This window comes from Balaenoptera physalus (assembly GCF_965194825.1).
Source record: "Balaenoptera physalus genome assembly, chromosome: 4".
Lineage (NCBI taxonomy): Eukaryota > Metazoa > Chordata > Mammalia > Artiodactyla > Balaenopteridae > Balaenoptera > Balaenoptera physalus.
This window is the reverse complement of record NC_138891.1, coordinates 136,199,930-136,222,097: the sequence shown is the minus strand read 5'-3', so window position 1 is coordinate 136,222,097 and position 22,168 is coordinate 136,199,930. Positions and strand designations below refer to the sequence as shown.

The 22,168-nt window shown below is 45.1% G+C and overlaps 1 protein-coding gene across 3 annotated transcripts in view; it reads left to right on the top strand.

The window, feature by feature from the left end:
- RCAN1 (regulator of calcineurin 1) overlaps positions 1 to 21,867 on the top strand; it is a 94,030-nt gene extending 72,163 nt beyond the window's left edge. Inside the window, exons 2-5 of one of the 3 annotated variants that reach the window (XR_014262706.1) lie at positions 15,903 to 16,076; positions 17,709 to 17,868; positions 20,086 to 20,560; positions 21,356 to 21,867. Coding sequence is in view for 2 of the 3 variants with exons in the window: in XM_082458905.1 (XP_082315031.1) it covers positions 13,083 to 13,169; positions 15,903 to 16,076; positions 17,709 to 17,868; positions 20,086 to 20,258 (594 nt within the window). In the remaining variant the exon portion in view is untranslated. Of the gene's footprint in view, positions 1 to 12,844; positions 13,170 to 15,902; positions 16,077 to 17,708; positions 17,869 to 20,085 lie in introns of those variants that run through there. The other 2 variants (XM_082458905.1, XM_082458904.1) reach the window with 2 other exon arrangements.
- Positions 21,868 to 22,168: the final 301 nt, after the last annotated feature.

Below are 22,168 nucleotides of genomic sequence, written 5' to 3'. Positions count from 1 at the left end.
CCACCATACAGTGTCTGTTGAGACACTCACAAATGCCCTCCCACATTCAAGGGTGGAAGATACACACCCCTCCCCTTGATGGGGGAATGGCAAGGTTCTACAAGAGCATGTGGGATAGGAGGTTTGTGGCAGCTGTCTTCAGAAAATGCCATCTGCCAGAATTGCCTTTAGAGTAGCTCCCTGCGTCCTCCTCTGCCCGCACACTGATGGATACATTATTCCCCAAGCCCCAGTTTGGCTATGTGAACTAACAGAAGAGTTTTGTCTAATATGTTCATTTATTTTGATATTTTTACCAAAATATTAAAAATGTAGCCACATGTATTGCACGAATCGTTTGTATTTTAGGAATAAATCAAAGTAGCAAAAGTAGGATTTCCCAAGAAATCCAGGACATGAGATTAACAAACACCAACACTTAACCAGTGCCGCGCCAAAATGCAGGCACTCAAAGAAATTTGTTCAAAATGGACAAGCTGTATATGTCTTTTAATGAAAGCAGCTCCTTATTTGATTCTGCACGGTAGTGAGTGAAGAAAATGTTAACTTTCCTAATACCTTTTATTCAAGTAGTAATGGGAAAATACAGGGATCTATCCTTTCCCCACCTATTTAAAATCTAACCCTATTCTCAAGGCCTTAACCCACAGGACTTTCTGTAACTGGACTAATGGGGTATTGAGATAGGATCATCACTGATCACCACCCTCCACCCCCAGTATCCTGAGCTCTTACTGCCTGCAGCACAGATGGGACTCATGCATGTTATCACGTCACTGGAGTGGCAGTCTTATCTCCCAAGCTTCAATCTTAAGCCCCTGTAAGGTCAGGCACTGTGACTTAGGCTTTTGAACCCCCTCGTAGAGTACTGGACACCTGGTAATGGCTTAGTAAGAATTTCACGATTGATTTGACTGTGAGTTCTTGAAGGAAGAGTCATGCCCTACTCTTCTCTGTGTCTGCAGTGAAGAGTCAGGTACTTAGCTGCATGCTTTATTCAACAAATATTTATGGAGGGTCCCAAGTGTTCCAGGGTCCATGACTTGGTCTGCCCTTAGTTTAGTGGAGGAAACCAGTTAAAATATGATAAATACTAAGAACTAGAGGTCCCCAGTGTTATGAGAATATGTAATAGGTATAATTTGACCCAGCGGTGGAGTTTGAGAAGGCACAGAGTAGATTCTTGTTAAATGGTGGTTGAACAAGAAACAAATGAGTGATTTTCTTTAGGCGTAGACGTCTGTTCTTAACTCCAAACAGCCCAGACAAGAATCTGTTCGATGTAGATGCTCGAAAAATGTGTGTCTCATCTCCAGGTAGGCAACACCCGTCCCCAGAAGAGCCCACCTGTCCAAGGAATTTTTCCCTATAACTGACCTGCTGCGTGGAAGTTGCCCCTTAGTGATGCCTTCCTTTGGGGCTGAGACTTTGATCTCCAGAAGTTGCTGATTAAATACAAATCCTCTGGGAGGTCTTATACATTAAATAGCTGTCATCATTAATGCAGTCATGGTAAAAAGTTCATTAGGTACGTTCCAGTCTTGTTAGAAGGGAGATGCAGAGGGCAGGACTGTGCCAGGGAGAAAAAAAAAAAAAACCTGGATGTGATTCTGGGACAGAAGAACAGAGGAAAAAAACACAGATGAGGAAGCAGTAGATGTGGTGACATGGCAGTGACAGGAAAGAACTTGATAGTTTTGCTCTGAGACGGCATCACCCTTGGGAACATTTGAAAGACCCGGATGGGATATTTTCCCCCCAAGATCAGATATTCTCTGATGACCACACTCTGGAGCCTGCAGAATGTGCTTTGTGAGGTCTGCTTACACTAAGGCAGTGCTCAGCCTAGCGACCCACACTGTGGAGTCGGACAGAATCACAGGACCCTGTGCTGGCCAGTGCACGACCTCGACTCCATGGAGACTGGTTCAGCCCATACAGCTGATGAGTCGGGCATTTCACCAGATAAAGATGGCTGCCAGGAGAGCTTATCAAAGAAAAGCAAAATAAATATTTTCTGGTGAAATCCCTGTCTTTAAAGGTATTTAAGTAAGACATGGGATTCTTCCAACAGTTGGCACTCCAAAATATTAATGAGTTAAAAATACCGGGTTTGGGAATGGTGCATAACGAATTAAAATTCATGACACCAGACTGCTATGCAAAGAAAGGAGTAGATTTCCTCTCTGACTAACCTTCCACCTTACTTAGTGTATCTGTTAACCATGGTTTCCTTGACCATTGATATAGAACATATAGTAGGGGGAGGGGAAAGAGAAAAGCCGTTTTCTTATTGCAAAAGTAATAAATGTGCATTGTAGAAATTCTAGTAAGTCCAAAGAAGCGAAAAAGGAAAACACTGCAATCTTCTTTAATACTAACATGCATGTTTTTTCTTTTCACCAAAATGGAGTCACAACAGTAAACACTGCTTTGAAACCTGCTTTTTTTTCCTTAACAGCAGGTTGTGAACATCTTTTTATGTCTTTAAGTAGTTTTCACTTCCTTCCTGTGAGGTGTTGAGTGGCTTTATAGTCTATTGATTCAGCATATTTATTAGCTGGTCACTGATAGGATGGTTAGCTTGTTCTTATGTGTTATTTGCATAAAGAACGTTGCAGGGAATGTATTTGCATCTGAATCTTTGCCCACAGCCCTGAGGATTTCCTTAGAATAAACTCCTAGGAGGGAAACGGAAGTTGAGTCAATATTGAGTCAATATTCAAGGTTTTAGTTGAGCTGGTTTACACTGAAAGTTTAAACTATCGAGTGTACCACAGTTCACTACCATATTCCTTTAGATGTTCCTTACCTGGGGAGATGAGCTAATGATTTGGAGTGGAATCAGTCGTATTTTCATGGTGTCCAGTTTAAAGTCTGTCATATTTGTGAGAAATTTCAGATGATTAACTTAGGGTGCAGATCTTTGAATTTGGGTCTTGTTGGTTCGTTGACTTTGGGTCTGTTTCATTGGTTCATTGGTTGGTTGGTTGAGGGACATAGTGACACACCCAGGTCCCTTCAAGAATAATGGATTTGTCCCCCAGCTGCCCTGTCACTTGCCCCCTTTGGGGATGACTTCAGCTGAGAGCCACCCCCTTAAGTCCCCTCCTTCTCAAGGACCGCCCCCATCCCAGAGCTGACCAATGTGGGGTATCAAGGCCCAGCCCTTCTGCTCCAACGAGGGTCATCCCGTCTTCAGAACACCCCACAGGACCAGCGAGGCTGCCAGTGGGACCCCATGGTAGCCCTACTGTCCCTCTGCCCAGCCTCTTTTTCTCCCCTCCCCTCCCTCCCCTCTGCTTTCCTCTCCTTCCCTGGGTGTTGATTCCAGAAGAACCCCCTAATAAACCTCATGCACAAGAAGCTCTGTCTCAGGGGATAACTGTTGGGTTTTGGTTGGTTGGGAGGTTTACAAGAGCAGAAGTGGGGCTCAGCAGACCCTGGCAGTTGATCACTGTATGTGCCACGTAATTTCTCCTCCACAGGGCCAGTAGTGCCACCACGACCTCCCTCGGGATGGAAGCGCCAGGGCAGCTCAGACTCAGGGCTGAAGTCAGCCTCTGTCTTCCTGAGAGTTAGTTCAACATAAGAAGATTGATCAGACTGTATCCTAGAATCTTACAAGAGCAGTTTAAAATGCTGTCTTCTCAAAATGATCTTTTGAAAAACTATCTTAAAAGCCACACCCTGAGAATACCTGGATCTCAGTCTACTTTTAGATCATCTTTCCAACCGTGTCATTGAATATTGGTCGTAACAAAACCCTTCTGTCTTCATTCATCGTAAGCCAGTTCTGTAGAAATCCGTAAGTTCTGATTCTCAGTCGTGCTGTGTGCCTCCCTGGTATGGCCCAATCATGTCGCCCTAACGATTGCTAAAGAAACCAACTGTGGTTTGTAAACGTTTGAGCGGAATCTAGGTCAGCCCTATAATAACGTCCCCACCATTCACTTGCATGAGAGTATAATTTCAGGAGTATAGAGAACGTCCTGCAAATGCCCGGGTAGTCACCCGTAGAAATGTGTTGAGCCAGAAAAAAAAATAAAGAATTGCTGTGTAAGGAGCGAGGGACACACTCTCTCAATGTATTATTTGGAGTAGATTATTTGACACAGAACATTTTGAGCCACGGGGATATGGATGGGTAAGCTGCTTTGTGCGTATACCTCTCAGTATCTGGCTCAAAGCAGGTGACTAATCTATTTTCGATGACTTACTAAATTAAGCCAGAGGCCAAAAACTCAGATGCTTTTGGGGTCGGGAGCGACGGGGGCCATTGGTATTCAAAAAGCAGGGGCTTAGCCAAGGGTTCAACCGTTGCGAATGGGCCTCTGGGCCCATTATTGTCACATCTTCCTTTTTTTTTTTTAATCCCAGAGAAACCAGAAATTCTATTTCTATGTGAAACCTCCCAATTTTTAAATGTTGACAACTAATATTTTTATTTGGGGGAAGGGGGGCTGCCAATTCACAACCAGTAAACTAACCTGGCCATTCTAGAATTGATGGAAAGGAGGCAGCTCTCACTTCTCAGATGCTCTTGTGCAAAGATGGGTGTGCACATTTTAAGTCACTTGCTATAAACACCGCAATTTTCCTAGTGAACAAAGTTGGCATGATCGTTCTCGCTTTTCATGGTGACTGTTAATATCCAAGTTGTGGCGGTGCCTTGTTTGTCCTGTGTTTATAGTTTATTGTTTGTTAAGTATGTTTTGAATCACTGTGTTACCCACATGGGGTGACAGGAGATAGCTCCTCAGGCGACTTATCAGACTTTTAAATAATCCTCAAAGAAGGCAATGTCAGTGTGAAAAGACAGCATACGCAGTGGTGCCGGTCGGTAACTTCCCAACAACAGACACGGAAGTGGGGCCTGGGGGTGGTAATGGAAAGAGTAGGTAAGAACACATAATACTTTTCTCTTCTCCCAAACTTGGCAAGACAATGATTTCTGAGCCGAGATCCTGAGATTGAAAACTGGGTGCGGATACAAACTCTTCGTAGCCAAGTTATTGAAAACTGGGTTTCATATCTGGTGCTAAAGATTTCCAGAGTTCGGTTTGACCTCATTCTTTTCCCCTTCCTCTTTTTTGACCTTCGACTCTGGTTTGGCCGGTCACTCACCTGGTATTGAGGGAGTGTCTGCGTGCCCCCAGCGCTGTGCCAGGTTCCCTGGGAGAACCTACCAGAACCAGAACAGGATCCGGGCCTGCCTCAAGGCAGCACACGTGCCACCCAGGGTTTTAGTTGTGTCAGTTCTTCTGAGATGATTATGGAACGTAGAATGAGAGGAACAGGGCTTTTCCGGCAGCGTTCACACAGCAGCGTCGAACTCATCCTTTGAATGTAAAGGGATTTACTGGCGGGAATGAATCAGTCTGGGGTTGTGAAAGCTCTTTGGAGCTGGAATTGAAGGTAACCAGGTCCTGGTGATTGATGAACACAAGAGCAGTCTGTCACCAGCCCACCCCTGCGCGAGTGTTCTTTTTTTTTTAAAGTTGAGTTTTATTAGACCATGGTCTCCCCCAACATTCTGTTTCTTTAGCATTACTGTGGGGTTTTTTTTCTTTTTCTTTTTTAAATTTATTTATTTTACTTATTTATTTTTGACTGCGTTGGGTCTTCGTTGCTGTGCGCAGGCTTTCTCTAGTTGCAGCGAGCGGGGGTTACTCTTCGTTGCTGTGAGCGGGCTTCTCATTGCAGGGGCTTCTCTTGTTGCAGAGCACAAGCTCTAGGCGTACGGGCTTCAGTAGTTGTGGCACACGGGCTCAGTAGTTGTGGCTCACAGGCTCAGTAGTTGTGGCTCGCAGGCTCTAGAGCGCAGGCTCAGTAGTTGTGGCGCACGGGCTCAGTTGCTCCGTGACATGCGGGATCTTCCCGGACCAGGGCTCGAACCCGTGTCCCCTGCACTGGCAGGCGGATTCTTAACCATTGCACCACCAGGGAAACCCCTGTACCAGTGTTCTTGTCCAGGTTTTTGTCACTGCAGGATTATGCCCTGGCTTCAGAATAGCTTCAAAGCAGAAGTGAAAATCAATCATTAAAGCAAAGTGGGTCTGGAAAGGAATAGAGTAAAAAGAACAATTGAGGAAGGATTTTTAGGGGGGCTTTGGCCCCAGCTGGCTTTAAATAAATGTTACCTCCCTTAATCCACGGCTGCTGGTCTCCAAGTCATTAAGTATAGCTTTGATTTGCCTATGGCTATTTCTCCATCTTAAGCATCGCAAATAGTGCGTTTCCAAGAAGTGACGGGGGGGGGGGGGGGGGGGGGCGGGGGGTGGTTAACTTCACGTACTAGGGAAAGATTGAGGTAATAAGGAAAAAAGAGTTAATGGGATTTCAAGTGCACATGGAATTTAACAAACAAGATGAAATCTTGGATGAACTGTGACCTCTCTTTTAAGGTATCTATTTGAACATGCTTTCCTCCCTACTTTTCCCCAATCAGTTGGTTATTTTATTTTACTTTATGTTTTTTCTTTCTTTCCTTTTTTTTTTTTTTGAGGGTGACTGCATTTTTCCTTCATTTCCACCATAAGCTTTAACAGAGCATGATTGCCATTCTGCTAAAACATGCGTTTAGCATTTTCACCACTGCCTCCATCATTTGTGGCACTGGTGTCAATAAGCCACTTTTTTAAAAAATTAAGTAATAGGAAGTTCCACGTTATCTCAGAAATACAAATTATTTGTATACTATCTTGTACTAATCTGTGTAAAGTATCAAATGATATTTCAGGCTTTTCCATTTTTTTCCCAAGTATCAAAAATGATCCAGGCTGAAATTTAGTATTAATATCATTTCTTCTGTGTTATCCTACAGATTCAGAAGATTAATGGTTATTAAACATAAAGGTGATTTTCATTAAAGATGTTTTTCTCAGCTCAGATTTAGAATTCATAGGCATCACCCCTGTAGTGGGAGACAAGGGCACTCTCTTATCTAAGGAGTTCTGGTTAGAACCTTCCAAGTCCCACAAAAAATGGTTATCAGCTTTGTTTTACATTTTCTTTCATACAAGGCCCCTCCCTGTGGCCGCGAGCAGATCTTACCAGTAATAAAGCAATTCTATGAGCAGTAAATTCCTGAGCCCACATCTGGCTCTGCCCCGCTCCCCAGCCCATTCCCTGATTACCCTTCAGAGAGAACAAAAATGGAAACGCCTTTAGAAATCAGAAAGAAGAATATTTTCCGGTTCTCCTTCTTACACGTGATCGTCACAAAGAAGCAGAAAATTGGGAATTTAATCACCCTACTGCTGAGACAATAGGCCTTCAAACACTTCTGATCATGAACCTCATGGATGAAAGATTTTTGGTACATCTGCCAATAAAAGCATTTTATTTGTAACTTCTCTACAAATTCTACTCTCTACTGTGCACCTTATAAAACACACCCTAAAAAATAGGCATTTGAAAAAGACAAGTGAACATATATTAAATTGAACACGTTCTGCCCAAACGACAAAGGGCTGTCGAGACCCCGGCCGTAGACCCCTAAGGAGAGTCACAAGGCCTCTGGGAGTGCCCGGGGGGTGGGGCCTCAGAGGCTGGAGCTGGTGGTGCAGTCCCGTGCCTGGACATCCTGCGAGCCACCATGCAGCAGGGATAGAGGAAGTGCACCCTGGAATGTGACCAGTACCCGCTGAGCAAACTTGTACCTTTACCACCCCCTGCAACGAAAAGGAGGTCTTTGTTCAAACCAAAGACACTGGAAACCCTCCAGGTAGGAACACAGATGGCCTTGGCCCTCTGATGGCTGGTGGATGCTGGCTCTTTGCCCGTCTCAGATGGACCCTCCCTGGTGTAGTCCCTGAACTTCCCAAGCATTTATCCGCATCTCCAGGGAGTGGCAGGATGAGCGGTGGTGCCCTCAAGCAGCTCTCACTGTAGTAGGGAGATTGCCAGGTAAGAACATAACTAGGATGCCAGGCAGACTGCACTGAGAGCTGGGGGGGGTGGGTGGGGGGAGGTCACAGGGGTTAAAGGAGGGAGAGAACATAAAGTCCAGAGGGGTGCCTCCTGGAGAACGGATGTTTGGTGATGGGCTTTGAAGGATGAATAGAAGTTTGGCAGGCAGAGAAGAAACTAGGGAGGAGCTGGCTGATGGAACTGAGGAAAGCAGGCAGAGCTGAGGGCTGCCTAGAGGAGTCATGGGCTCCGTAGTCAGAGAAGGTCTCGTGCATTAGGGGTGCCTTGCCCCCAGCCTGTCCCTTCCCTCTTTTCTGAACCCAGACACTGGAGTGGTTCTGTTGCATGGAAGTTAGTTCATGCCTCTCCTCTGCTCAAAACCCTCTGATATCAGCATGCAAGCCAGAGACCTTCCAATGGCTAAAGGTCTCACGTGGCCCTGCTCCCAGCCACTTTCTCCACGCCCTTCCTCTACAGCCATCCTGAGCCTCCTGCTGGGCCTGGAACATGCCAGGGGCCTTTGTGCCTTCTGTTCCCTGGCCTGAAATGCTGTTCCGAGCATCTCACAGTTCACTCCGCCACTTCCTTCAGGTCTTGATGTACCCACCTGTCATCTTCTCAGGGACGCCTTCCCTGACTAGTCTTCCTTCCTCCCTTCCTTCCTTCCTTTTTCTTTCTTTCTCTTTCTCTGTCTTTCTTTCTCTCTTTCTTTCTCCTTTTCCCAGCTTTTCCTATCCCTCATCTCTGCCTTATTCCCAGCACTTACCACTATCTAAACACACTGTATATTTTACCCATTTATCTCATTTCTTTTCTTTTTCTTTTTTCCCATCTAGAATGTAAGCTCCATGAGGGCAGAGAGTTTTGTCTGTCTTCATCTCTGAACCCCCAACACCTGGAACTGTGCTTGGGTGAAAGAACAAATGGGTAGATAGATGCATGGATTGACAAATGGATGAATACCAAGTGAAAATCTTCCCCTTTAACCTACAGAGCAATGGGAAGTCACTGAAATCTTTACAGTAGGAGAGGAACGTGATCAAGCTCAGCTTCGGGAAGTTTTATGTTGTGGGAATTACGCACTGTTTTGGAGCAGTAAGAAACTGGCCACAGCGAGGCCACTTAGAAAGGTACTGTGGCCGCCTGAAATACTGTGCAGGAGTGCCAGGTGGAGGAGGCTACAGAGAACCTAGAGACCCTTCCATTGACCAGTGGGGCACGTAGGAGAGGAAGCCATCCAGGATGCCAGAGGGACTGAGAGAATGGAGATGGGGAAGTACCAAAGGGCACTGCTGCGAGGCAAGCATAGTTCCATGGAATCTGCAATCAAAGGATCAGGGTGAGTCCTGACTCTCCTCAACACAGTGAGACGCCCTGAACCTCAGTATCCTTACCGATGAAATGGGAACTAGAAACACAACTCACATGCATCAACCACTGATTGTGTTTCAAGCACTATACTGGGCACTCCGCCTATGTCAGATTGTTCAATTTTCACTGCAACTCGGAAGTTGATATTAACCTGGTTTCCAAGTGAGGGCAAGAACTGTCCCCTCGGTTAATAACACCTTTTAGACTGGGAAGTGATAAAGATGACTCAGAGGCCCCTGTGTTTTTCCTGTGTGCAATGCCTTAGGTTGGGGGAACAATGCTCCACATTATAAAGGGAAGGGTTACGAATATTAAGTAACAGTAAAGCTATCCCATTATCTCAGAAGCTAAAAGCGCCATTAAAACGCAAGTTTAATTGGCATTCAAGAGAAACTCTCTGATACTTTTGATCTCAATCAGGTGTGCCATTTTCCCTCCCAGGAGATCTTTTGCAGATTTCTTCTTCGCTCAGCTCTGATTTGCACAGCAAAGTCAGAACTCGGTTTCTCTCTGTGGTCATTCTGTAGAAGGCTTCACTGGTGGCACATTCTTGGCGTAGTTGTAAACTCCTTGGGGTTTATAATGGGTGTGCTGAGGTCATCCTCACTATGCTTTAAGAGTGCTGTAATGGGAATGATGGATTTCGACATAAACTACAATTGTTCCTCACTGAAAATAGAAACTTCTTAATGAAAATATGCTCTCACTGCTTGGAGCCAGAGGAGGCAAATGCAGGTTGAAGAGATTCATTTAAGATTTTTAACGGCGCGAATGGAAGAAATGCAAAACATCTAAAGCTTTCAGCGGACTAAAGCATTTCATTTCTTCTCTAACTTCTGCTTTCTGTTTTACTATTTTAAGTGCAATTTTTAGTATGCTTTTCAAGAGTTCTAATGAGACGTTGCTGTGGGCCCTGCTTTCTTCAAATCACTTACATCCATCTTGCAAACAAGAATCAAAAAGGTACTTGCCTTTCAAACCACAGGGGATAGACAAATACCATAGGACGTTTAGAAGTGCAGGTTCATGTCTAATAGACGTGCAGTCGAAGAGTGGACATTCCTAGCAAGAACTGTCAGGTGAGCCGATAAAGGGATGGCCCTCTGGGTTCAGGGACAGGTGTCTGTCCCCTTGGCCAGCCGGGGCTTTGGAGCACCATGAAGGGTCCATGCTCCGTACCTCTCACGCCGTGGGAAGCCTGTGTTATTGGACCCTAGGTGCCATCTCTCTCAGGTATACTTTGTGACCCAGTGGTTTTTGCCGGCCTCCAAGCCAGCCTCCCTACCGTCGACCACCACTTTGAGCCCCTTTCTCGGATCTAGAAATGGAAGCACTCAAGTTCCCTAAATATGATTCAGATGGAGGTTACCATCAATTCAAAGGCAGGTACAGAATTGCATGTTTGGGGAGGCTTTCTGGACAGCCTAATGAAAGATCTATCATTTATCATTTATTTCTAGGAGCAAAGACAGTTGAACCATCTTCAAATACCTCACTATTCCTTTTTTTTTTTTTTTTTTATCCCATCCGTATTCATGAAACCACAATTGTAAATTTGGGTGAGTTCAGTGCTGTTGTCTCAGATGAACAGAAATGTTGCAGATTTGCCCACAGGACTGAGTTGGAGCTTCATGTCATGAGTTTTAAAAGGAGGAGGAGGAAAGGGAGGAGGAGATGGTGAAATTAACCTCCTCTTCCTCCTCTGATCTCCTTTTAACCCTTATTCGCCAAGGTGGACTCCAGGAGAAAGAGAAAAGGAGGGACAGCCACTCTGGAGGAGTGGAATGCACTTCTGTGACTTCTACCTCCCGTGCCTTTCCCCTTGGCCTCCCATACGCCCACTGCCACCCCCAGGCCACCACCAAAGCCTGCATGTGCCTCCAGGGTACGCTGCAGGCTCTGCGCCGAAATGCAGCCAGTCCCAGGGCACAGTTCCCGGAACCAAGCACCACCCAGTGGACCATTTCCTCTTGGCGTTTGATGCATGCCATACTATTTCACAGTTCGAAACTCTTCTAGAACATATGCACTTAGATCTCTTGGGTTGGCAGTTACGGGTAATTTGGCAAAGCAAACGCCATAACTGGTCTCTTGCATAACCCTACAGCTGGCAGCAGGGCACCATGCATGGAGATTAAGCAGTGCTCACTCATCCGAGAAGACTTCGCATTTCCTTTTATGGAGGGATAAATGCTCTGGTTCGTTCTTTCCCATTGCATATATTCTTTTTATTATTGGCTGACTTTAATGGTTCTTTGAAGTTAATTTTTAAATGTGAATAGCAGGATTCCACTTAACTTTTGGAAGCTTAAGAGGTGTCTGCCTCTAGACTAGAGAATGCTTTTATAAATAATGAGACTGCATTTAGGTGATAATGAGTAGGAAGGACCTAGGATTCTGCCATAGGGACCTAAATGAGCAAAGTACTTGGAAGTTCAAAGAGTTGCAGCCTTTTAATGGGATTAACAAATACATACGACTATATATAAGAGAGATAACCAACAAGGACCTACTGTTTAGCGCAGGGAACTATAGTCAATATCTTGTAATAACCAATAAGGGAAAAGAATCTGAAGAAGAATAGATATAGATATGTATAACTGAATCACTGTGCTGTACACCTGAAACTAACACAACATTGTAAATCAACTATACTTCAATTTAAAAAGTAATAAAATAAAAAGTTGGAAAAAAAGAGTTGCAGCCTTTTCAAAGAACTGGCATCCTGACATCCAGTGTGCTTCTCCAAGACCAGACATCTTACCTGAAAAAAGGCCAACTGAACTAACTTTTCAATTGTAGTGTACATTCTTTCTATTTCTTCTTCCTTTCCTAATTAAAGCAAAAACAAAAACTTTCAGTCTATGAGTCTCTAAGCAGACAGCCTCTGAATGTTTCTTTTCTCAGCTTCAGAGGCTAGATCCTCTAAAATATTTTTGTATCTTTTCCCGAATTTAGCAGCTGTTAGAAAATGATCAAAGTGCTGCATATTCCTGGTTCTCAAATTACAATAATAAAGTTTTCCAATGAAAATCCTAGGATCTCTTCTCACATTCTCACTGTGAAATACAAGTGGGAATTAGGACATTCCTCCAATAAAGTTTAATCAGAAAAAAAAAAGGCCATATTTCAAAATAAAGTCCACTTTTTCTTTAAAAGCAGAGTTCATTGACCAAGACCGATTTCAAAATGTTTTCTCTAATACCCCAACATATGAAACTTTGATTTAAGTGTTCAGGAAATTACAGGGATCAAACAACTGGCCAAGACTTCGGTTTCCAGGTTTCTCCAAGCCTTGAGAGTTCCCTGGAGGCTAATTACTGTTTACTGCTGTAGACCTTCCTCCTGTTCTTCTGTAACATTTTCCATCTTAAGAAGGGTCGTCCCATTCAGCCGAGGAGCCTGGTGACTGAGTGGCTGAATGGAATTACTACCAGTGGAAACTATGCTGCAAGAGGGGTAGATAAAGCAGCTGCAAAGCAAACCTCGGCAGTTTTTTCCATCCTCCCCAAGCAAAGTTAATTAGCATAGGGAAAATGACTAAGGTGTTGACGTCACCTCTTTCCAGTAGAAACTTACACTGTGTCTCTGCCTGCCTGCGAGCAAGTAGGACTTGACTCAGGAATTTGGTGTCCAAACAGGATGCTCTGGAAGCGGTGCTTTTTTTTCCCGGTGGGGGCCGGACCTCGGTGCTTTATAAGTGAGGGCTCGAGAAAGAACTTACAGCCTCTGGTAAAGGAACCTTACTTGGGGCTTGACCGCGGGAATTGCTGTAGCTTTCACTGTAAGAAAGCAAGATGCACTTCAGAAACTTTAACTACAGTTTTAGCTCCCTGATTGCCTGTGTGGCAAACAGTGAGATCTTCAGCGAAAGTGAAACCAGGGTAAGGCTTCTGATATAATATGATTTTTGAGAGTTTTCAAACTATTATGTTAATTGGAACTATTAGCTGAAATACTTGGTGGGGTATGTGGCTGTCTTGTGCGTTTGGGGGTTTTGAAATACATCCAGAATGCTTTGAGCCTTAAAAATCAAAAGGTGTTGCCTGAGGAATTAACTGTGAAGGAATTTTTAAAGCCCTCAATATTTAAAAACGTCTGCGTCCCTTGACCAGGTAGTAAGGGAGGGTTTGGCGTGGTGTTTTTTCATTCTGTGTGGGTTGTATCAATAAGTAAACTTTTGGAGGGAGGACTTTTCTGACAGTGAACAGAATGTTTCACTTTGACGTTTAGAGTTCAGGATACTTTGATTTTTATCTCAGGAAATCAATATTGGAAAGATATTTGAATGTTTGCAGTAATTACAAGGGCCTGTCTTCAAGTTTCCAGATTTCTCTAGCTGGAGAAAATGCAGCCATAGCAAATAAATAATAAAACTGGATACATAACTTAAGTGTGGGATGAGTATACCTCCTGGGAAGCAGCTCTCATTGATGGTTATTAATATAATTAGTAATTTTAATTACTATGCTTTTCTTCTTCATTTGATTAAAATGTAAGATTTTCATCAGTAGCTACGAAGCTATCTAATTGATCTCTAACAATATTATATATGAATGAATTCTGTATGTTCTGTTTGGGGGGCGGTGATCATGTTATACCTTTATACCCAAAGCCCTACTGAGACGTCGGAAGGTTTCTTTTTTTTTTTTTTTATCAAATTTAACTCCATAACTGTGTACAATGCTTGCAGGCCGGGACTGTAGTTTTTGAACTAGATATTAGAGCATGTTCTATGTGTAAAAGTACTACAAAGTCTATGTATTTAATGTTAGCCATATATGAGTAAAAGCACTGATGTACTTAATTAAGTAGAGATGCCATCCACTAACAATAATCACTAGGTATCGGTTATTAGAACAAGTAAGATTATTTTATAAGAGAATACTAATAGCATAATGCAATATGAAATTAACAAGATAGTGTGGGTTCTCTTGGGTTCTGGTCCTAAGCCCTGACTTGTATTCTAAAAATATTCAGCAAAGTCATCTCTCTTAAATTATGAATGATAACTTTAAAACTAAGCAGTTGGTCACAGTGCCTGTGGATGAGGTAGTGTGAAATTCCAGATCTGCGCAGACACCCTTACACCCCAGACTTGCCCGTGCTCGGGACGGGTGGAGAACAAGTCACGTGCAGCCAGATGAAATCGCAGCTTAAACATCTGCCGTGCATTCTTTCTCATTCTTTGCCTCTGCAACACCCCTCGTAGGAAAGTCACAGACATTTCCATCAACTAAAGAGAAGCCGGGGAATTTGAAGAGAGAATGTTTGTGAGCTGTTCCCCACTCCCCCCGAGCCACCTGCCCCGTGGAGACATCAGCCAGAAGGGAATGCGGGACCTGCCCACAGCCCTGCCCTGTGGACCAGGCACTGAGCGACAGGGAGGCCCATCCCCTCCCCGGCTTTCTAGCACTGAATATCCTCGAAGATGTTCTCCCTTCTTGCTGGGAACCCTCTCTCCCCTCTGCAGACGCACCGTGCTCTGCATAGGTCTCCAGGGTACTTGTGGGCTCCAGGGCCTTCTCTTCTCACCAGTCATCTGGGTGGAGGGCACGCTGCCCCATCTGGGCTCTCACCATCTGCCATCCCACCCCCATCTGCCTCTCACCCCCATCTGCCTCTCACCATCCTCACAGTTTAGTCTGAAAAAGGATTCAGAAAGCTCGGTGACTAAAAGTCCCTGCATAATCTTCCTGGAAGTTTCAAGACTGTCCATCACCTCCCTCTCTTGTCAGAAAGGTTGCAGTGGCCTCCCAGGTCCCCCCAAGGGCACCACCACTCAGGACCCGGCCCGGGGCTGCTCCCTAGAGCTTTTCCCAGGAGCTGATGAACGCTGTCCTGAATCTAGGCTTTTAGTCCTTGAACTTGGGCATTTCAATTCTAAGAACTCATGCTGTTTCAAAGTGTTCACTAGTTCTTTTAACACTAGAGCCGGATCTGTACATGTATTAAAGCCAGCGTGCGGAAATGGGTTCATTGGCAGAATGTTAATTTTTGAAACCAGTACTATTTTAGAGAGTTAAAGAGTAACAGATTGAATGGGAACATAATAATGGGAATTTTTAAAAAACTGCTTCCTTTACATTAAGAAATGCAAGGCTTTTCATTAACTTCATTGGTTACCAATTCAATAATAATTTTTTTTTTTTTGAAATTAGCTCCAGTGCTTTTAAGTCCAAAAGCCATATTTGATGGACAAAGCAATGCCCTGAGCTGAGTGGTGGGATTGGAGTTCACTAGATTGGGGAAGGTCACAGGACAATAGGGTCTGGCAGGCCAGAAGGGTGACAAATGACCAAATGAAAATGTTCCTTCTACTTTAAAAAGAATGTTTCCGTGACTGTAAGAAGTGTTGAAGTATTGGTAATTGTTCAGCTGATTAAATGAATTTAGTAAATCGTACATTCTTACTTTTGTATAAAATCACGTATATTAAATTAAAAGGGCAGAATCTCCCCAGAGGAGAAAGGTGGGTTCTCTGTCTTCTCTAAGACAAAAGTTGGAAATTCTTGACATGATTAATAATTTGGTCCCTCCATAAGAAATGTAATGAAGTCATCCAGTCAAAGGTCATATGCAGGTATATTTCAACTCCTTTTATTTTTATTTTTCAGGCCAAATTTGAATCCCTCTTTAGGACATATGACAAAGATATCACCTTTCAGTATTTTAAGAGCTTCAAACGAGTCAGAATAAACTTCAGCAACCCATTATCTGCAGCAGATGCCAGACTCCAGCTACATAAGACTGAATTTCTTGGAAAGGAAATGAAATTATATTTTGCTCAGGTGAATCGAGTTCATTGATACCCATCCTTCTCCCTCCTCCCTCCCATCCTTAAAAGTAGCTTAGACATCCATTACGTATAGGTTGATTTAAAACTCCAAGAAATCATCTTGAGAAGGGCAAAATTCATACTCGAAATTTTTCATGTCACCTATTTTAAGAAGACATCGGGGTGTATTTGAAAGTGCCCTCAGAGATGACCTTCTTGGGTTGAGTGATGAGGGGAGAAAGAGAGCCTTTCCTGACTCAGGAAGGTGGAGGACCGCAGGGTCGTGGGCGTGGCTACCCTTGACCCCCCGGACCAGAGCGGTTCGGCTCTGTGCTGGGTCCCCACATCCCGCTCACTCCTGGCGAGCTGGTATCTGCAAGCTGGTCCTGCACATCAGCACGGGGCTGCCAGACCCGGCCTGCAAGGAAAAAAATGGGTTCACCAGGCAGGTAATAAGTGCTAAGAAATACTCGTGGTAAGCGGGGGTCCCGGCCCCAGGGCACTCCCGGGAGCTGTGCGGCAGGTTTGCTTTTTCTCCTGCATCACCCTTCCTGCCTCCCCCAGCAACTGCCTTCTAGGCAGCTCACAAAGTTCCATTTGATGATGTTACCGGAGTCTAACAGCTTGGCAGGGGGAGGGGCAGGGGCTCTTTGGATGCTGCTCCCTGGTGAAAGAGACCCCCCACTGGGGCCCTGAGTTCCCCTTGCCAGTACGGGAGCAGATCCTGTAGAGGGGCTTCCTGACCTTGCGGGAAGGTGAACTTGCCCTTCCAGGGTAGATGAGAGCCGGGATGCCCTGCCCCCTGGTGGTAAGTGCGAGGCGCAGGCTTCAACCTTGGCTCCTTAGGAGCAAATTCCCTTCTACGTTTGGTGGGGTTCCATATAAGTAATTACTTGGTCTCTCCACGACTTTTTCTGGTTTATTAAAGTAAATGCATGTTCATTGTGAATTTTTTTTTGGGGGGGTGGTGGTGATACTAAAGAACAAAGAAAATCCAAGCTGGTAAGATTTTGTTGTAAGATCTCTCCAAACAGCCCTCTAATCACTGGTATAATTTTTAAGCCCAAACTAGGATCTTGGTCATTGTTCCTGATCATTATTGTTTTAAATATGTATCCTGGAAGGTAGATGTATTTTTCCTTCCTCACTTTTGGCGTCTGATTCAGAGCCCCAGAGGGAGGGAAGCCTGAGAGCGTGATGGGCAGGGGTCCGGGGTCATCTTAGAGATGTCGCTTAGCCTTTGGAGCTTCTGTGATAGGATGTGATGCCACCGTAATATGAGGAGCTGGAAGCAATTGATGCTGAGATCCCTCCTGACCTCAGGGACGGTGCTTTACTTTTCCCATGTATACTAAAATTATCTCCGTATATTTTCTGTCAGTCTAGTTCAAGCATAATTACTTGCAGTCCCGGGGCCTGTGAGTCCCCGTCCTGCGAGAGACCTCTAATCATGTTTGCACCATAATCCAAGTTCCCTTCCCCGCCCTTAGAAACCGTATTGCGATTCATCCTTGGGCTGCACCTGTTCAGCTGTCTGGACGTGGGTCTGTCCTTCACACCTGTCTTCCGTAGGCTGCCATTAAGTGCTATTGCTGCTTCAGTTCTTCCCCCGAGAACAACCACCTGCATTTCTCTCTCTCCTCAGACTTTACACATAGGAAGTTCACACCTGGCTCCACCAAACCCAGACAAGCAGTTTCTGATCTCTCCTCCTGCCTCACCGCCGGTCGGTTGGAAACAAGTGGAAGACGCTACTCCCGTCATAAATTATGACCTTTTATATGCTATCTCCAAGCTGGGGCCAGGTAAGCAGTGCCCTCGGGTGGAGAAGGGGCAAGGAGACGTGGAGAGATTGTGGTCAAGGCACAGAGGCTCGCCTGCAGCAGGAGTGGCCACGACCCCATTGCTCTCTCCACTTCTCACGTGATCAGTGCCTGTGTGTGTTGTGAATTGTCTCTATTTGCTTTCTTCTGAATCGAAGTAACCCATGCCCCGGGGTGGGAGCGTGCACGCCTGCCTCTGACTTCATCCCTTAGGAAAGCGTGCAAGCTGGTCCCGGGGACCAAGTACCATGACCCCTCTGGGCCGCATCACATGACTCCATCCCCTCACCCACTGAGCACAGCCGGTGTGAGGGACTCAAGACCCGGCCTCACGTCCTGTTGCTCCAAGTGGGGATGAGTGATGGGATTCTGGAAAGGGAAAACAGGCTTTCCCCACTTTTAGACATTTCATTTTTAGCCAAGGTAATTTCATCTGTTGATCTGAGTCTCCCCTGACCTCTTGAATGTGTGAGGGAGCAGAGACCCATAGATCATAGTGGAGAAAGAGCCCCAGTCACAAAGCCCAGCAGGGAGGGATGCTCGCCTACCGAGCTTGCCAGGGAAAGAAGAGGTTCCGGTCCTCAGAAGGGGCAAAGGTGTGAGCGTTTAGGAAGAAAGGTACTCTGGCCTCAGGCTTCTCATCCAGAAAATGGGTATTACCGGGTGGAGTAGTAAATGAGATCATCGTGTAAAAAGCACTTCATATAGTGCCTAGCTTATCGGCAGTGCTCCAAACATGTTTTCTGGAAACAGTAAAATGTTGGAGGTTCCTGTCCTATCTGATAGGGTTTGGGGGAGCTGGCAGGTGCAAGCGGGGGTCTTGGGGTAGAGAGGTTTGAGCCCCCCTTCTGCCCTGTTCGTGGAGCAAATGCAATAAATGCTGAGGCCATCAGCTTTCTCCTTGACCAGCAATCTGATGTTCCTTTGAGTGGATGGTTTTATTTTCTTGGACCATCAGCAGTTCCACATGGAAAAGATTACGTCTCTGTTAACATCGCTCTGACGGAAATTCCCCCTGTGGTAGAAAGCAAGACTCACATTACTTACTGCTCACCGTGGCATGAAGGTCAAGATGGAAGTGGCCAGTGCCCCTCCTGGCAGCTCCAGGCCAAGGTGTATTAGGGAGCAGAGGGTTGGAACCTTCTGGAATGTTAGAGAAGGGAGGAAGGGGATGTCCGCCTGGGGAGAGGTGTCAGACTGCTCCAGAGGCAGGAAGTGCTGCTAGTGAACATTCTTCACGCTCTAGAACCTACCACTTCTTTACAGATGGCTTGTTTGAGAAACCCTTCTGGAAAATAGCCATAATAAGATCAATTTGCCCTTAGTTTACTTAGGGCTTATGACCTTGAATAGTCTTTCTTTCAACAGTTGAAAGATTGCAAAGATTTTGCCAATATGGTCCTGTCCCCATGCTTTCTGGATTGTGACTCCTCAGCAGGTAGATAGGGATTTGTAAAGGGGATCGTGACCAACATTTTGAGCGATCTCTCTGACCCTCCACCTTAATTCCCCCCTACCCCGAGAATGCTGAGGCTCTTTCCCCCTTTCAGACGCAGTTACAATAGCATTCCAGTCTCACGTGGTGGGTAGAGAAGAGGCAACACCTTTTTTATGAGTAAAAGCGTCTTGACTGAACCTGATAAAATTCAGGCTGACATAGAACAGCAGGACACGCCTGGTTCAAGGGGTTGATAGTTGTGTGAAAACGGATATGGTGTGGTCAAAAATGTTTTCAGAGCATCTGTTTCAACCAGCACACCTGTGTCTTTGTGCAGGGCCTCCCCGTGCTTCCTGCCCCTATTGTGGGCTAGCAGGAGGCTCAAGAGGTCCTTTCCTAACGCCTTTATTCATGCACCGTCTTTTCCTGAATGGGCGCTCCTTGCACCACACCGGGGAAGTCCTCTGGGGATCCTAGAGGGCCTGGTGAACATGCTAAGTGTAATTAAAAAATACACTCCTTCCATACCGTCCATATGCCTGGACTCAGAGGGTTTGATTGAAAGCTGAGTCATTTACGGTGGTGAGATACAGAATGAGCCACCAGAGAAACACCAATCCAGAGTGCGGCTGCCTGTGGCCCTCAGTCCCCATTGGATGCCCGCGGAAGCTTGGCCGAGCGGACCCCTACGTGCGCATCCGTTTGCTCTTTGACCCTCGGGTCCTTGCCTGAGTTACCCTGCACTCATTTTCCTTCCCTAGGGGAAAAGTATGAATTGCACGCAGCGACCGACACCACTCCCAGCGTGGTGGTCCACGTGTGTGAGAGCGACCAGGAGAACGAGGAAGAAGACGAGATGGAAAGAATGAAGAGACCCAAACCCAAAATTATCCAGACCAGGAGGCCGGAGTACTCGCCCGTCCACTTAAGCTGAACTGGCACCCGGACGAAGAAGTGTTCTGAATCATACTCACGAGAAGGAATCTTTTACTGTGGAAGTGGCCAGTCACAACTTTGGAGGTGGCAGCCTGTGATCGCTGTGGCAGAAATTCCATGTTGCTCAGAAGAGAATCGAGGCTTTGTCTTCTGGTTCTAACGACGCTGCGCATCAGTCAATGCTCCTGGCTCCTGGGAATGTCCTGAGCCAATCACTGAGTGTGGGGTGATTGCACAAGGACTTCTGGGAACGTCTCGAGAAAACCAGTAACGATAGTGTTTTGTACTTGTTCTTTTCTGGTAGGTTCTGTTTTTGCCAGGGGTAGGTTGATCAGTGGGTCCAGGGAGAGCCTTCTGTTTCTAACCAGCCTACAAGGTAGACTCTCTGTCCCAGTAGGAAGCACCACGTGAAGCCATAAGGTGTCTGGTGCAGAAAGGTTGTGAAGACAACAGTGCAATGTGGAAACTGTAGTGTCTCATTTTTCCCCCTCACGTTCTAATGTTTGTGCATGTGTATTACTGATTTTCAGAACTAACCTTTGGTCGTATATAGAGTTACGCCATTGTTGTTTTCCATCTTTGGGGAAGATAGGAAAGCATTTGCAAAATCTGTCACCTTTCCAGATTCAGTGACTGTCTTTGCAACAGCACACACGGTGGGGGATTCTACCGGTAATACACCCACTCAGCATCCTATTTGATGCAACCTAGAACTTGTGCTTTTGCAAAACAAGTCGATCTGAAATTCCTACGTAGCGTTTCGCTTATAAAACTCAGAAAATAGCAGTTTCACTGCCAAGTTTTAGTGGGTGAGAAATTTTAGTTTAGATGTTTTAGATCAGACAATAAATGGGTTTCATTTATTTCTTTTACGTGGTGGTTTATATACATGAATCATAGCCAAAACCCTTTTTGGGGGAACTGTCAGTTGAGATCATTGATTTTTTTTTTTTTTAACCCCACTGAAACATCAAGATAAACTTGTAAATAAAGCTGATAGCATATATTCATACCTGTTGTGCCCTTGGGTGAGAAATACGGCCGTGGAAGACTAGTGTAAGATGTATTAACCTCCCTGTGAATTGTATGTTATAGAAAACGCCTTTCAACCATTTGACAGGACCTGAATTCAAAGCATGTGAAGTGGACAGTAGATGTGTGGTGGTATGAGAAGGATGCAGTGCCTTTCCCCATTCGTTCCTGACGGAATTGTCACACTAGGTTAAATGTTTGTAATTTTTTTCTAGTTGTCATGTGTGTGTCTGGTCAATAGGTATTCTATTTTGGCCTTACAATACCATAACAAGGTTTGTCCTTTTGAGATACCTAATGCCAAGTAACAATGCATGCTTTGGAAATGTGGAAGATGGTTTTCTTTAAGAAGCAAAGGTATGAGGCTGTCCATATCAAGACATTGACTGAATGTTCTCAAAACTCTGTTTACAGTACTTGGTGGGGGGGTCGGGGCAGATGAGGGAGAGACCATTGCATAGCTGTTCAAGTGTCCCTAGTTAAGTGCTTTTAAACTGGAGGGGCTAACCTCAAGATATTTTTTTTAACTGCATTCTATAATAAATCGACACAATATGCTCTTTACGGAAAAGTTACCTGTTTGTCATTTTATTTCTAATTGTCAACCTGTGCGCCCTTTGAATTCTGCAGTCTCAGAAGGACGCATCCCTTCATCAGGTTGAGTCTGGAAACTCCCAGATCCTTGCTTCGATTCACAGAGGGTCATCCACAGTAATGGTGCGTCACCTAGGAAAGGGGAAGATGGAGAAAACTGAAACCAGAAGTCTGAGTATTTCCTTTGTCCAGGGAGAGGATACTCTGATGATAAACCCTTTTCGCCAGCAGATCCACTAACGGACAATCTTTCTGATTGTTAACTTAAGGAGCTTTCTTTCG